Source organism: Schistocerca americana, chromosome 8 (assembly GCF_021461395.2).
Source record: "Schistocerca americana isolate TAMUIC-IGC-003095 chromosome 8, iqSchAmer2.1, whole genome shotgun sequence".
Lineage (NCBI taxonomy): Eukaryota > Metazoa > Arthropoda > Insecta > Orthoptera > Acrididae > Schistocerca > Schistocerca americana.
This window is the reverse complement of record NC_060126.1, coordinates 395,608,798-395,624,296: the sequence shown is the minus strand read 5'-3', so window position 1 is coordinate 395,624,296 and position 15,499 is coordinate 395,608,798. Positions and strand designations below refer to the sequence as shown.

General features: G+C 36.7%; 2 protein-coding genes across 4 annotated transcripts in view; one reads left to right on the top strand and one right to left on the bottom strand.

Annotated features, from left to right (window-relative positions):
• Positions 1-4,999: 4,999 nt before the first annotated feature.
• LOC124544594 lies at positions 5,000-14,662 on the bottom strand. 3 transcript variants are annotated; one of them, XM_047123183.1, is made up of 3 exons: positions 12,473-14,662; positions 8,576-8,704; positions 5,000-5,556 (listed from the first exon to the last, which is right to left on the bottom strand). In XM_047123183.1, exons 1-3 carry the CDS (start codon positions 14,189-14,191, stop codon positions 5,329-5,331), a joined length of 2,076 nt encoding a protein of 691 aa, XP_046979139.1. In that variant the 5' UTR covers positions 14,192-14,662; the 3' UTR covers positions 5,000-5,328. The 3 variants fall into 3 exon arrangements, with proteins under 3 accessions (XP_046979139.1, XP_046979142.1, XP_046979140.1); XM_047123186.1 differs by having other exon boundaries at positions 8,576-8,706; positions 12,490-14,662; XM_047123184.1 differs by having other exon boundaries at positions 8,576-8,706; positions 12,484-14,661.
• Positions 14,663-15,355: 693 nt separating this feature from the next.
• Positions 15,356-15,499, top strand: part of LOC124544597 — a 38,673-nt gene continuing 38,529 nt past the window's right edge. Inside the window, exon 1 of the mRNA XM_047123190.1 lies at positions 15,356-15,378. Coding sequence (XP_046979146.1) covers positions 15,377-15,378 — 2 coding nt within the window. The 5' untranslated portion in view covers positions 15,356-15,376. The remainder of the gene's footprint in view (positions 15,379-15,499) is intronic.

The following is a 15,499-nucleotide window of genomic DNA, read 5'->3' as shown; positions in this document are numbered from 1 at the left end:
GCAACTGCAACTATAACTGGATACTTACAACCTCTCCCTAAAGTTTTCCTGATGGGTACATGAGCAGCAGTAGTTCTAATGGAAAACTGCAAGTTATGTAATTTTTTAAGTAACATCTTCTTGTTACTATTAATATATATTGACATTGTCTCATTCCTAATGCTTCCATACTTATAGTATGTACAAAAACACACTGCAGAATCCACAGACGCTGTGTGTACATGCCAGCTGATAGAGGATGCCATACAAAATAACAGATGGGCTGTTTCCACAGAGACAATGGTAAAATAAGAGGACCTGTTTTACAGTGAGGAATAGTAAATAGTCTATGTTTTAACAGTTTTACAAACAATTTTAATACTGGGAATCTTCTCATATGTTTATACATAATATTAAGGGTTACTTTCTTTCTTCTTTCAAAATGTGTTGAATTAAATGCAATTTTTTTGCTTGTTCTGAGGCTGAACCAAATTCTATTGTTTCATTAATCACATCCCAACCATAGCACTTCCAAATGAAATATAAGTCAGGAAATTGATTTAGTTACTTTTATCTGCTTATGGAAAAGATTCAGCTATCTATGTCCACTAGCTTCCTTGAGAACTTGGAAACCTTCACAGCAAGTATACATGGCTATTACAAATGATTGAAGCGATTTCATAAATTCACTGTAGCTCCATTCATTGACATATGGTCATGACACACTACAGATACGTAGAAAAACTCAAAGTTTTGTTCGGCTGAAGCCGCACTTCAGGTTTCTGCCGCCAGAGCGCTCGAGAGAGCAGTGAGACAAAATGGCGACAGGAGCCGAGAAAGCGTATGTCGTGCTTGAAATGCACTCATATCAGTCAGTCATAACAGTGCAACGACACTTCAGGACGAAGTTCAACAAAGATCCACCAACTGCTAACTCCATTCGGCGATGGTATGCGCAGTTTAAAGCTTCTGGATGCCTCTGTAAGGGGAAATCAATGGGTCGGCCTGCAGTGAGCGAAGAAACGGTTGAACGCGTGCGGGCAAGTTTCACGCGTAGCCGCGGAAGTCGACGAATAAAGCAAGCAGGGAGCTAAACGTACCACAGCCGATGGTTGGGAAAATCTTACGGAAAAGGCTAAAGCAGAAGCATTTCTTAAACAGGAGATTGGAAAACCGATGGATTGGTCGTGGTGGAGATCATGATCAACAATTCGTGTCATGGCCTCCACGCTCTCCCGACTTAACCCCATGCAATTTCTTTCTGTGGGGTTATGTGAAAGATTCAGTGGTTAAACCTCCTCTACCAAGAAACGTGCCAGAACTGCGAGCTCGCATTAACGATGCTTTCGAACTCATTGATGGGGACATGCTGCGCCGCGCCGAGTGTGGAAGGGACTTCATTATCGGCTTGGATGTCTGCCGAATCACTAAAGGGGCACGTATCGAACATTTGTGAATGCCTAAAAAAGCTTCGAGTTTTTGCATGTGTGTGCAAAGCATTGTGAAAATATCTCAAATAATAAAGTTATTGTAGAGCTGTGAAATCGCTTCAATCATTTGTAATAACCCTGTACTTTTGCAATTGCACTTATACTACCACTACTAGTCACATCTGCTGAGCTGTCATCTTTCAGTTGTTTCTTAAAGAACTGAACAAAGTTATACCACAATTGGTGGATATACAGCGTTGTCTAATGGACATTCTTTTCTTCAGTATATGAAATCTACCATACAACTTTGATTCCATGAATCTTTCTTTCCCCAAGGCACTCCCCCAGATAAGGCAATTAAGAGAATAATAAAAGCAAATGTGTCACTGGCTGTGATCCTGACATTTAAAAAAAGCACGCACCACTCAACAGATCAGATGAATATGCTATAACGTATTCTGAGACCACTAGAGCATTAAATGTCCAAAGTAATCTATATGATGTATTTGCAAAATATCATATGTCAAGTAACATACAACTCTATGACAAATAAATATTCCTAAAGCAAATTCAATCTAAAGTCTGGTGGCTTATCTCTGTTTATAATAGTTCCTTCTATAAGCTCTTGACAAGAGGAACATGGGGGAACATATCAATATTTCCTTATTTTCATTTTTCAATAAGAAACACATTCCAACAAGATATTCCAATAGGCTTGGATGTGTTGCAGATCTGATGGAGAGAGATAATACGACACTGTTAAAGGAGATAACATTCCCCACATATCATCTAACACTGAAGGAGAATGTGACACAGCCGCTTACTTGTATACACCATGAATAAAATATCATAAATAAAAATAACTAATCAAATTCCATAAATTACCATTTGGCAGTAAACACAGATGCAAAGCAAAGGACCTTTTGTAGGAGAAAAAAGAACCAGTTGGAAAAAAGCATGACCATTCAGACATCGCTTCGAAGATCATTAAGTCTCTAAGAGCCAACAGAGAAACTGTGGAATACAAAAGGTTATCACAGTCAAAGGCTGGAAAAGATCAGGATAAAAAAATACGTAAATTTAGAAGTAGCAGAGGTCAGAGTTAGCTGAAAACAAAGCCGGGACTGATCAGAATGCACACAGATAATATACAGAGTACCCCAAAGGCAAGCAGAAAACGAGTAGAACTATATAAGCAACTCGTCATACAAAATACAAGAAATTCTACAGCACACAAAACTATACCAAATGAAGAGGATAGGCAGTTATAAAACAAGGAGTTATTAGTGTAATTAGATGTCACACAAGTGGCATGGAGTAGATGCAAGAGGATGTTTACAACTGCAAAGTTGTGAGATAGGGCTACTAGTATTGGTGGGAAAATTCACCTTCCCAATGTGGTCAGCAGATACTACACTGAAACCTACGGCATGTGCCCTATAACAGGATATTTTGTGTAACAACAGACATTCTATCCTTTCATTCTTACTGACATCTAAGTAGCTATACACATTGCAAAGTATTCAGTTTAGGATACTCTACTCAGCTACATAATTTTGATCTTCCAGGTTTCAGTGGTGGTGGTGGTGGTGGTGGTGGTGGTGGTGGTGGTTGTTTGTCTTCAGTCCAAGCCTGGTTTGATGCAACTCTCCTCGCCAGTCTATTTTGTGCAGCCCTCTTCATCTCTGCATACCTACATCTACTTGAATTTAGTTGCCATAGCCAAATCTTGTTCTTTCTCTTCAATTTTTAACCCACGTTTCCCTCCATTACCAAACTGATTATTCCTTGATGCCTCAGGTTGTGTCTTATTAACTGACCATCACATCTTTCAGTCAAGTTGTGCCATACATTTATTTTCTTTGTGATCTGGTTCAGCAACTTTTCATTAGCTACCTGAATTATCCATCTTATGATCAACACTTTGTAAGTCACCCCAGCCTTTTCATTCACCTACTTATTCTTTCCTTTGCTTTTCCCTTTAAAGATTTCTACATAAATAATTTCTACCCAATATCACTGTAAAATATATGTGGATGATTAACTACTATTGGGCAGTTGAAATAGCCAATTATGTGTAAGCGAAACGGTTGGACCAAGAGTATCAATGTGCAACTAAAGTATTTGTGTGTGCAAAATAAATCATTTTACTGTGAACAATATTTGACAACAAAATCACTACATATCATGTTTTTGGTGAAACAAATTGTACTGCATCTACTCTGACAAAAATCTGTCCTTGAAATTAATCTGTTTGAAGCAGAAACTCTAACCATCCAATGGACAACACAGAAAATTTCTTGTATCTATATTGCTTCTCACTGTAGAATAGAACACACTGGCAAGCAGCAGAATCAAATAATTGACAGCACACAGTTAACTGTAACCAATGCTGTATCAGTCCTTAGTGTAAGCTTCAGTGCACAGCCCACTTGTGCACACACATGTAACACTGTAGACACTCCAACAGTGATTTCAGAATTAGGTACAGTATACACAGCACTGCCACCAGTCTAATTAGGATTAAGGTAGACTTAAAATTAGCTGCCATATTATATTCACTGCAGAATTATGCACTCAGAAAGACCTCAACAAACGATTACAAATGAGGTTTTCAACATTAACTTTCAGTGGAATTTAAAGCTTGTTTCAATTTTGTTTTAAATAGTTCCATCTTTAATATTTCTTTCAGAAAATAAAACATGTAACAGCACCATTTAGTAACTACAGAATGATTTCAATTACATTTACTTGGCTAAAAATGGATGCTTCTCACATTCTTCTAAGAACTTAAATGACTAGCAGTAATATTCAGCTCTCAAAGTATTTGTATGATCAAATATACACAGATACAAATACCCCAACATTTTTCGTTTAGTTAAACCTATCACCACTGTCCACATAAAAAGTCTTGTGGTTCCTTGTTTAATAAAGTAAACCACCCCCTCTGACTGCCTCTACACCCTCCTCCCCCAACACTACAAAAGAAACTGAACACAATACCACCACTTGTGCATTCAATTTCCCTATCATTTCAGTCATGCTTACAATTTTCATAATCATTTTGGTCTCAATACTAAAGCTACAGGTGATACACACAAACAAGCAAATAGCTTTGTACAGTAGCAAATTTCTCAAGAGACAAACTTCACAAAGCAAGTAGCACAATCAAAGGGTGAGAAATGGCAAATCTTTACTAAAATATTATTTAACAGTTTTACAGAAATTGCCTGCTGTCTTTATGCATTAATCATGTGCTCATCTGACAAAGAAAACAAAAAAGAAGCAAAAGAACAAACAGCAAACTTTTGGAAACATGTTTGTTTGTCTGTCTGTATGCATGAAAACCTTTTTCCATTTCTTACCCAGAATGCCAGAGAGAATGTGTGTGTGTGTGTGTGTGTGTGTGTGTGTGTGTGTGTGTGTGCGTGTGTGTGTTTTAAATTTTTTGGGGAAACAGTCTCAGATAATGTATTCTTATTCATAATATTAACTTACACTTATAACATAATATCACTTCTTACACCGTCCACAAGTCTGCCTACGATAATTTAAATTTGGGTTACATCAATAGAGAACAGCAATAAATGTAAGAGATTAAAGTATTTAATGTAAATAGGTGTTACGGAACCCAACACATCTCACAGAACAAATAAGTATTATATGCACTTGCATTTGCCCACCTTGGTGTTCACTCTAAATAAGAAAACAAAAAAATGCTAAATATAATAACTTGTATTTATGTAACCCAATTTCTTGCTTTTTGGTCACAATAAGCTACAGCCATTGGCTTCATGTCATTACACAACAGATTCAACAGTTACAGTTTCAAGGGCATGAGTATGCTTTCTGGTATAAAAGTCAAATCCGTTAATGTGAGTGTCTCCTCATTAAATCACAAAACAGCTGTGTGAATGCTTCACGGGACATCTAATGTGTCTTTATGAAACTTCTCCCATATGTTCCTTCTGTGCTGATTTTGCAGTACAGGGCTCAGAATTCTGCTCATGTGTTCAATCCGTCTATGGAAACGAATACGGTCACGCGCTATTAGTTCCCATGGTCCAACGCGTGCTGCACGGTAGGCAAAATCCCATGCAATTATTTTGTGAACTGTCTTCAATTCTGGTGTTTTTGCAAATTGGACCTGTACAAAAATAAAATAATCCATACAGTAAAGAGTAATACAAACACAAAACTCACTGCAGAGAGAGAACAGTCAACTATTCAACTTTCAAAAAACCATAGGAGGAAAAAAAGGTATTTTCAGAAATATAAGTTCCTCCATTCTGAAAATGAAACAAAATCGGACTCTTCAAAGTTTAAGACAGAAAATCACTAATAAATATCAAGTGGAGATCATAAGTATAGACAGACATAAAACCCCAAAGAATCAAACTACAATGTACAAAACAGCGTCAAACTTCTGATTACTTTACAAATGAGTTAACGTGTTAAATATTTGGCATTGAGCAAATAACCCAAAAGTTTAAAAAAGGTTTGAAATTATGTTTAAAGTTTGTTGGAAGTTGCCAAGCACTCTCATTATGAAACACTGGATGATAGTCTAGTAAATTTGTGCTATGTTTTAAGCAAAACCTAGTTTTTCATGCATCTCAATGTTTATGGCATCATATCTCCTGAACTACGAGTCATACAATGATATAATTTTGCGAGTATATTCAATAGTGTATGTGTATACTGTCTGCAAAATGTGTGGCAAATAAGAGTTAGTTGTAAAGAAGTAATGAATTAAAATGTCATGCTTGATGTTGAAGTTGTGCTACATGAATAGTGGTATGTATAAGCGATAAACTTCCTCCCTTCCATATTGTTTTGTGGTTGGCATCAGCGGCAAAAAGTTTTGTAAAGGTTTGAAATTATGTATAAAGTTTGTTCAAAGTTTCTAAGTACTCTCATTCTCAAAGACAGGATGAATACAGTCCGCATAATTTGCATGTCATAAGCTATACCACCTGAAGACATATACATAGTTCATAGCTGTGATACCTGTCTTACTGTGTTAAATCGTTGAAGTGGGATAAGATCTCTTAATGACTACATTATGAGAGCATTTCAAATGTTTAAATTTAGTCAACAATTACAGGAAATATTGAAAATCAAACTTTTTGCCCATGGAAGCCGTTGGAAACTACTAACTCCAAAGGCTAAGAATGTTCTTTTGATGTAAGTTACAAGTGAGACAAACATAGTAGTCAATACAGAGAACATGCAGAGACTGGGATGAGCATGAGCAAAGAAAAAAAGTTTACCACTTCTTTTTTTCCATCACTTTATCGCTATGTTCCTTGTCTCCCACTTTTCTTTCAAATTTATCATTACGTCTCCATTTTGTTGCACTTTTATAATATGGTAACTCTTAATTACTCCCTTTTTTATATTCAATGTTTTACTTGTTTTCTGGTTTTCTCATTTGTTTCCTGTTGGTATTTTCTAAAATTCCTTTTCCGGTTTTTCTCCGGGAGACATTAACATTACGGCACTGGCCAAAACTGCAACTCATATTGAACATTCCTCTTGACCAAACTATTGTCAGTGTTCTGAGTTCTTTCTGTTTGCACATGTACAAAGTCACATGCCACAATACAATTACATCACAAGACAAAATCAAGATCAAATATCAGTGGATGCAGAGCCCAGTAAGACGAAAAATTGTCACATTATTAACTATATTAATTCACAGCACACCATTAAAACATTTTTCAATCTTTTCGTAGATACATACTCCTGTGTAACTCCATACATATGAAAGACATTATTCTCTGCATCAACTAATGCAAGAGGTACTTGAGTCTAAGCAGCTGGGCTTGCTGCCATAAAGCGGATCACTTGCAGCAACATGCTGACCCAGCATTGTGTCACTGCGTTCAACGTGCATTAATGTCCACCCACTGGTCAGTGCCCAAACAATGCAGCATACATAACTTCAACAGCCCAAAACCCCAACAAACTAGTTGGGATGTAGATAAATGTATGCTGTCCAGCCAGGAAAGTCGTCAGGCCCATAACCCACTGAAGCAGCAAATCACTGCATCATTAACAGCCATTGTGTTGGCCTCCACCAAGGGGTCAACATCAATCTACAATCATCCCGATGGAACAACCTCACAGGGGTGTCCAGCCACTAACAGACGGGCTAAAGGTCCAAATGAGAACCACCCAGTCACCCCCCTCTGATGGGCAGTTCTCGGCTGCCTCGTTACCCATACAAAGCACCAGTTGGCCACACCAGGATTTGACACAGCATTGTTGCCGAATATTTGCTATGCCAGGTCACTATGCACTCAGGCTTTGCTGAGCGTAGCAGCTACTGCCATTTACACACCAACACTTCTCCACTGAAGGCTGCAAGATTGACACCTGGCCACACCATGTAATATGGATGCTGTGGACTGACACCCAGCTGTGTCACATGATAAGCGTTCCTACCCGTAGCTGTTCTCAGCTTGTTGGGACAACAGAGAATTTACAAGCACGCCATCTGTCTTGTTGCAAGCACCTTACACCTCTGACAGTATGCTGCAGCCCTCGGCAACCCAGTGGAGTCACAATGCGCAGCTAAACACCATCTTGGTAACGGAAAAAACGACCCTTCCACCCCTCAATAGTGCTCACAGCTCACAAGGCCACTACAATAAAAACATCCCACATCTGTTTTAACAAATTTAATATAATGCTTTGCAAGAAACTCTAGCCTACCATCTCTCAAATATCTCAACTACTGACTGACAAATGGTCTCTGCACATGCTACCTAAATACACAACCTAATGTTAAATCTATAATTACTACCAAATTTACATAAAAAAAATATATATAAATTAGTAAACAGTTTTTGGTGTTGCTGAGAAACAGCCATACAATAATTTTTAAATGAACGCACACCATTTGACTGTTGTTTGTTTCATTATGACCTAGGTTTTGGCCTTTATGCGATTTTCAAGTGATTGGGTTTGTGTCCTGCAATATATGTTAATGACAAACACAATCACTTGAAAATGACACAAATGGCTGAAACTTGGGTCATAATTACACAAACAACAATACAGTCAAATGGCAGAGTGTTCATTTAAAAACTATAAATTAGTTTTAATAACAGCCAGTGAACAAATAAATACATATCCATGTATATGGAAACCAGAAATACCTTATCAGATTCCTTTTCTGCAGATGGTATATCTTCATATGCGCTCTTCCACCGTTCATTTGCCTCTTTCAGTTCAGTTTTTGATACACAAATTAGACCTTCAATTTCTGCATCATCATTAAAATCAATCTATATATAACAGAAAACAAACAAGAAAAGTGAATCAGTTGTTTCTGCACATTTTAACTCACTTAAGAGCTACAGCCTCATTTATTGCAGACACTCAAGATTTCAGGATAAAGCTGAATTTTATATGGATTGTTTGGTGGTAGTCATAGAATGTCACTTTAAATAGGTCAATATTTATTTTGAAACTGGCCAGTTAGTACAGATTTCAGGAAGGAAAAAACTAGTAATGCACAAAACATTAACAAACTGAGGGTGTTCAGCAAGCAATGGAGAGTGGGCAAGACAGAATTTACTAAGAGTGTAATTAGGCCATGCTAATGAACTGGAGAACACGGAGTGATACGAAATTGTGAATAAAATGAAAACTAAATGGAAAGTATCCAGGCAAATGGATGGTAGAAGCATCAAGAAAATTTGTTGGATTCCAAGAGATGAGAAAGACAAATGAAAACCACACAGAATGACATTAGCAAACAATTCAAAGCTATAAGAATTTGTAATGCACGGGAAAGTTCAGAGCACATCTTCATCCAACAATGGGTGTCAAATGACTGGTGAATATCCTGAGCTAATGATTTTACACCTTTAATATCTTTCCAGTACACTTTTTAGTCATGCTTTTAAATATTTTTGAAAATATAGCACAAAGTGCAAAATGTGCTTATAGCACTATAATTGAAAAATAATTTCTACAAAGCTTTCAGGGTTTTGATATTAGGTCAGCAAGGAGTCTATGAGTATGTTTTCAATGACTTGCTAAAGCATATTAAATATAGTGTAGTAAACATAGGGGACTTCAAGAATTAACTAAAGAACTTTCTGCTAACAAACACCTCTATAACAGAGTGCCTTTACAGCAATTATCAAATCTGATATGATATTAATGAACTTTTCCATCTAGATTGTTTTCATTATAACTACAATAATTTCTTAACCATAAGTAATTTGTAATACACTTTCTTGAAGAGTAGCAAACGTCTGACATCTTTCCACAATCTGTAAAATGTATGCCGTGGTAACGGCAAAAGAAGGGGACCATCAGAAGAGGACAGTTAAGACGAAAGTGCACAGTGTGCATGCGCAGGACAAATAGTTACAACCCAATAGTAAATGTCAACCATCTCATTGTTAGTGTCTGGTTCTATCCACTGCGGTACAAATCTTCGCTTAACCCATGAACAAGCTCACAATTTTTCGTAACAAGCAGGTGAGCGGCACATTTGGCACACATGTAAAGAATAACTGTCTTTATGCTAGGCTACCAAGGCAAATATGTATGAGCAAAATCAAAGTTTTATCTTAGTTTAATTACAATGTGATACAATAACCTTACATTAAATGACCTAAATCACTGTTTACTTAAACAATAATAAAATAAATATTTATTAGATAACTCCATTTCTATGCACAAGTGTTAACGCACAATAATAACCCAGTCAAAGCATTAAACGGGTGCTGTGGCAAGAGATCCAAGCCATTCGCTTTTTCGTTTGCTAATTATCTCGTAGACAACTGCCTCATTGGGCGATTATGCCGTTAGCTCAGAACCTGGGTAATTTTCTTGTACAGATTTTAAATTTTTTTCGCTGTTCATTTCGTATTACTGCTGATCGCTTGGACATATAGCACAACTTATCATTGTGTTACCTGAAGCAATAATTAAGGAACAGGTACTGGCTTACAACTGTGAAACAACAATGGAATGGTAAAAGGCAATGTTATTGGTCGTTAGCTCACTTTATATATACGCACGCCAACTCAAGGATTTAGTATTTCAATGGCAGGAAGTGGAACTACATTGATATGTGCTTCTGTTTTAGTGCTTCTCCTTTTTGGAAACAATCAACATGAAGGTTAATATCAACTAGTGTTAAAAAGAGCCTTCTCTAGCAGCTCCATATGTAACATAACAATTTTGTCTTCCTAGAACTGAATTAACACTACAATTCCATGCTAAAAGAATGCAGTTTGTTGATATCTAAAGGTGTCAAATACTAATTTCATCTGGTTCTACAGGGACGAGCAAAGTGTAACTGTTTTACTGGCATCAGAGAGTTTTACTTCACCCTGTAAAAATATTTCCCCATTCAAAAGCCTTGATGACAGATGGGGAGAAAACTGTAGGAATTTATTGCTGGAGGTGGTAAAATAAGGACGGAACAGCTCCACAAGAGATAATGAAACTGAAGTGCAATAATGTAATATGAACACGTCTGTAGAATAAAATCCATGATATAAACAAGCAAACACTAACTAGAAAGGTATACTCATTATTTTGTACTAATCAATCATACACAGATTAGCAGTATAAAATGAAAATATTCACCGATATTATTCAGCGGACTACTAGAATTTGTAGAAACCAAAACAACATGGGCACACACATAACCGAAACAGTGATATTATGCATAGTAAGAAGTGCAACGGTGTACAAGAATTATTGAACATTTTTATTCAAGAACAGCATTCAGAACAGCTTCCTACATTTCATGGTACTGGAACTGACATTTTTGGCTTTTAAAGCACACCTGGGAATTTCTACTAGTTATCAAATGAATGCAATCTACTGACTGTACAACAACACATGGTTGTATTACACACTTCACCACATGTAGAAGAATAACACATCCATGTTTTGATAAATGTGAATATATCTTACATGATGAGTGCATGGAAAGGTTATTCTATTACTGGTTCTTTCAGATAAACACATGTACAAAAACAGTCTGTGAAATGTGTCCATGACTAAAAACCTTAAAAGAAAAAATTAGATCACCAAAGGAATGATTTTCCAACTTATTCTTATCCATTCACTTTACAACACTAAGCACTTTTTATAGGCTACAGTAATTCTAATACTATTAAGTAAAAATATCAATTCCATAAACTATGATGTACAACACAGATCCAAAAGCACTTTCCAGCCTTGTTAAGCACTACTTATTCTAGCTGTTTTTCAACTAATTGGAACTAATTTCTAAATCATTTTTGTAAGCAGTTATTAGCCAAACAAGGCCAGTTTCCTTGATTGTCATCACAATGAAAATGTTTCAATACAAGTAACATTTCAGCTCCAATTTGGTGGCTGTCAATTTCCATTTCAGTGTAAAAAAAAACATCTAGATATGAGTTTTTGAGCACTTGACAGCCATAAGAAATAACCAATACAATATGAAAAAATAAATGAACAAAAATGAGCATGACAACCACTAATTTCTTTTTATTGTTTTTTAACTGTTTCTACAACTTCACATTTATGATCTGCAGAACAGAGAAGGCCTAGTGGGATGAACACTAGGCATGCACAAGAAATATAAACAATTATATACACAAGCACTTCTACAGGCAGTCTCATTCACCATGCTCATCCGTCAATTTTGTTCTCAATTAATAATGCCATATTTAATACAGAATAAAAACAGAAAAGTAAACAATGAAATAGTAAACATGTGCACTGTAAATTCATCTTCATTAAAGAAGCAATAGCTCTTAAAAAACATAGATTCTGGCAAAAAACACTGGTTATTCAGTGTTAATAAACCATTAAAAAAATATAAAACCACTGAGTCACAAAGTTCATAAAATTATCCATGTAATACAAGAGAGATATACTTAGCAAATTTGCATTTATACTGCATGTTGAATGAAAAGCTCTGGTTGTGTCACTAGCTAGCACAGAGACATATTATTGGCATTAACGTGAAAATCTGTGTGTACATAAATTTTAACTTTTACAAAAACAAAAGTATCAAATAAAAGCCTACATACCTCGTCATCATCATCATCATCATCATCATCATAGCAGTAATCGTCATCGTCGTCATTACGATCAATGTGTTCTTCAGAGGTTAAGCACTGACTGTTTATGCTTGAAACTTCATCATCCTCACTCTCACTGCTGTCACTATCACTGCATACAGAAGCTGTTTCAGAAGACGTCTCTTCACATGAATCATCGCCACCTGCATCAAACATAATGACGAAACTATCCTCACTATCGATTGAACATTCTGAAGAAATTCTCGTCCTTAGCATTGGGCACCTTGTGGATACAAATATTTCATATTCAGTTAGAGAAGAATCAGAACAAGCAACAGGCTTTGCTGAAGCGTTATCAGACTTCTCTTCTGTGAGGGATGTTACTGGTCTTTCAGGAACACTGTTTTCTTTGTCATTTTCCTTCTGTTCAGTTTCAAAAGTAACAGTCTCTCGTTGAGTATGTGACCCATAGCAGTCAGGGACATCATTACCATAAGAATCTTTCATCTTGCAAGGATCACATAAACTGTAAGGACGGCAACGCCAATTTGCACACTGATCTGAAGGAGATCCCTGATAAGTAGGTGGTGTCATTTTTTTATTTGGAGAACATCTCAATTTGAGGTTAAATGATCCTTTCTTTTCACAAGCCATCAAGTCGCTGTCAAGATCAAGGCAATCTTCTTTTATATCACTTAATAAATCTGAATTTAGTCTTCTTTTACCTGAGAATTTACTATTACTTGCTGTATGCTGTGCACGCCTTGTTTTCAAGTGATTCATTTTCTGATTTTGTGGTGTATGGGGAGTACCTGTACCGTTGGTTGAGTCTGTTACAGTGATGGACTTATGCTGATTGTCACGAGAGAGTGTGCAGTGCTTTCTGTGATGTTCTCTGCTATAATCTGCCCTGTCCCTGTATTTACCAAAATCATTATGGTGATCTCTGTACCTCCAATTATTATTTGGCAAGATGCTTAAGCTCTGTTTCTTCTGACGAAGTTTCACTGGGTCCCTCCGAGCAGACCGCAATATTTTACTACCTGTGCTGCATCTGTCCAGGTCTCCAGTTCCTGGTATCTTGCTTGCTACTTGTGATTTCGCGACTTCTGCATAAGACTGCTTTGGCTCAGCAGTTACTTTTTCTTGTATCTGTTTTTCTACAGGTGATGTTGGGGAATCTTCAGGTGACATATGTTTTGTAGTATCCATTGTCTGCTCTTGATAAATAAAATTATTTGTATTCATCAGATGAAAGCTTTGCGAAAGCAAGAAAGCAGCATCAACTGCTCCTGCTTTGATATATTCCTTTGTACTTTCCTTGGAATTCATTGCAGACATTGATATATATAGGTTATTGTTAGTCCCAATTATGTTGTTGTACTGCTCCAAAACTCTTCCCCAGAAATTGTTCTCCCTATCTGTAGATGAACCTATCAAACATTTACTGCCTATAAAACCACCAATCAGTTTAGAAAAGCTGTTACCTACTGGTAAACGACATCCAAATGGGTTAATAAAGTTATTCTTCATGTTTACAACTTCAGAACCTGGGTCCTTACATTTGAAAAGCGAGAAATTATTATCCACTGTATGAGTATTAACACTGACATCTACAAAACCTTGCTGCATTGATTTTGGGTGTATAGCAGACAACCCAAGCATATGCAACGGGCTAAATCCAATTTGTCCATTGTTTGGCATAAAATAATTTCCCCCACGCTCCATTTTTACAGACTCTTCCCTGCCAGATAGCTGATTAAATGAACCTATTTAAAATTTACACCAACAAGGGCAAGTGCAGTCATGACCAAATAAATAACATTTTTAACTCCTCAATTGCCACTTTTTAAGTATGTCATCGTCACTGTTCCTCTTCAAATTAGAGTTTAAATTCTGATGCACACAACTGTCACTGACTCTGCGACACCAAACAAGCCAACGAGATGTGTGCCTCTTCCTTAATCGTCCAGGTTGCTTGATACCGTAACAAATCGTCTTACAACAGCAAAATTTACACCTGTAAGTTTGATTCTTCTGTAAAACAACCGTTGTGATACTTGATATAACACTTGAATTCGATTTATTAGCACTTATCTGCGCCATTGTGGCAAATATTAGAACACTGCTACATCACACAAGTTAATACCGCCATCTTGGTAGAGAACTGAATGAATCGGACGTCAGCAATGAGCAAAGTCTATTGCGTTATACCAGGAAACCAATGGTAGCCCGTTGCTAGGTTTTCCCCTTTGGTTGGTAGCCCTGTATGTGGAGACAAATGAAACTTGTTGCAGTCGCAATGTATGACTATGAAATCACGGAGAAAATGTGAAGGTGCTGTAATTCGCCGCTACGTGACAGTTAATTCACATCTTTGAAAAAATAAAAAAAATGGAGATTGGCAAGAAGTATACTAATGAAATCACAGCATGGACTCCTTAGATGGGAAAGGATATAAGGATTATTGTGGAAAAATGATAGCAGTTTCAATATTTACCTCAAAAGGTAATGAATTGACAATGCTCCCATTGAATGACTCAATAGGATGTTGAAGGAGGGCTGTGAGGGAGTTGTGAAGGGAAAAATAAACATTAAAATGTTGCAGAATGTGTTTCTGCTGAGTCGTTTACAAGTTATACGGAAATACTATATACTCCATTTGGCGACATAGGGGGTTTGGTATGTAACGGTAGATCTGTCAAATACTGCTGCTGTGAATGCCACAGTTATTGCCAAATTAGGCAGTTTAAAAACAAAAAAATGCAGATAAGAAATGTGCTGTGATGCAATTATATATTGTACAAACATGCAAAGCAGGACGTAATGTGACAGCCTTTGTAGGCCCCGTGGAAGATACACAAGACTTGAAGATGTTCGTTTTTGGAGGGAACAACACTTGCCTGTGTGAAAATGTACGAATTCTATGAATTATAGCGCAATTAAATGAAAACGCACAAAACATTTCTTTACTCAAAACTTAGCAATTATTTTTTAAAGATAACCACAGTTTACATTTTCATATCAGAAACGTAA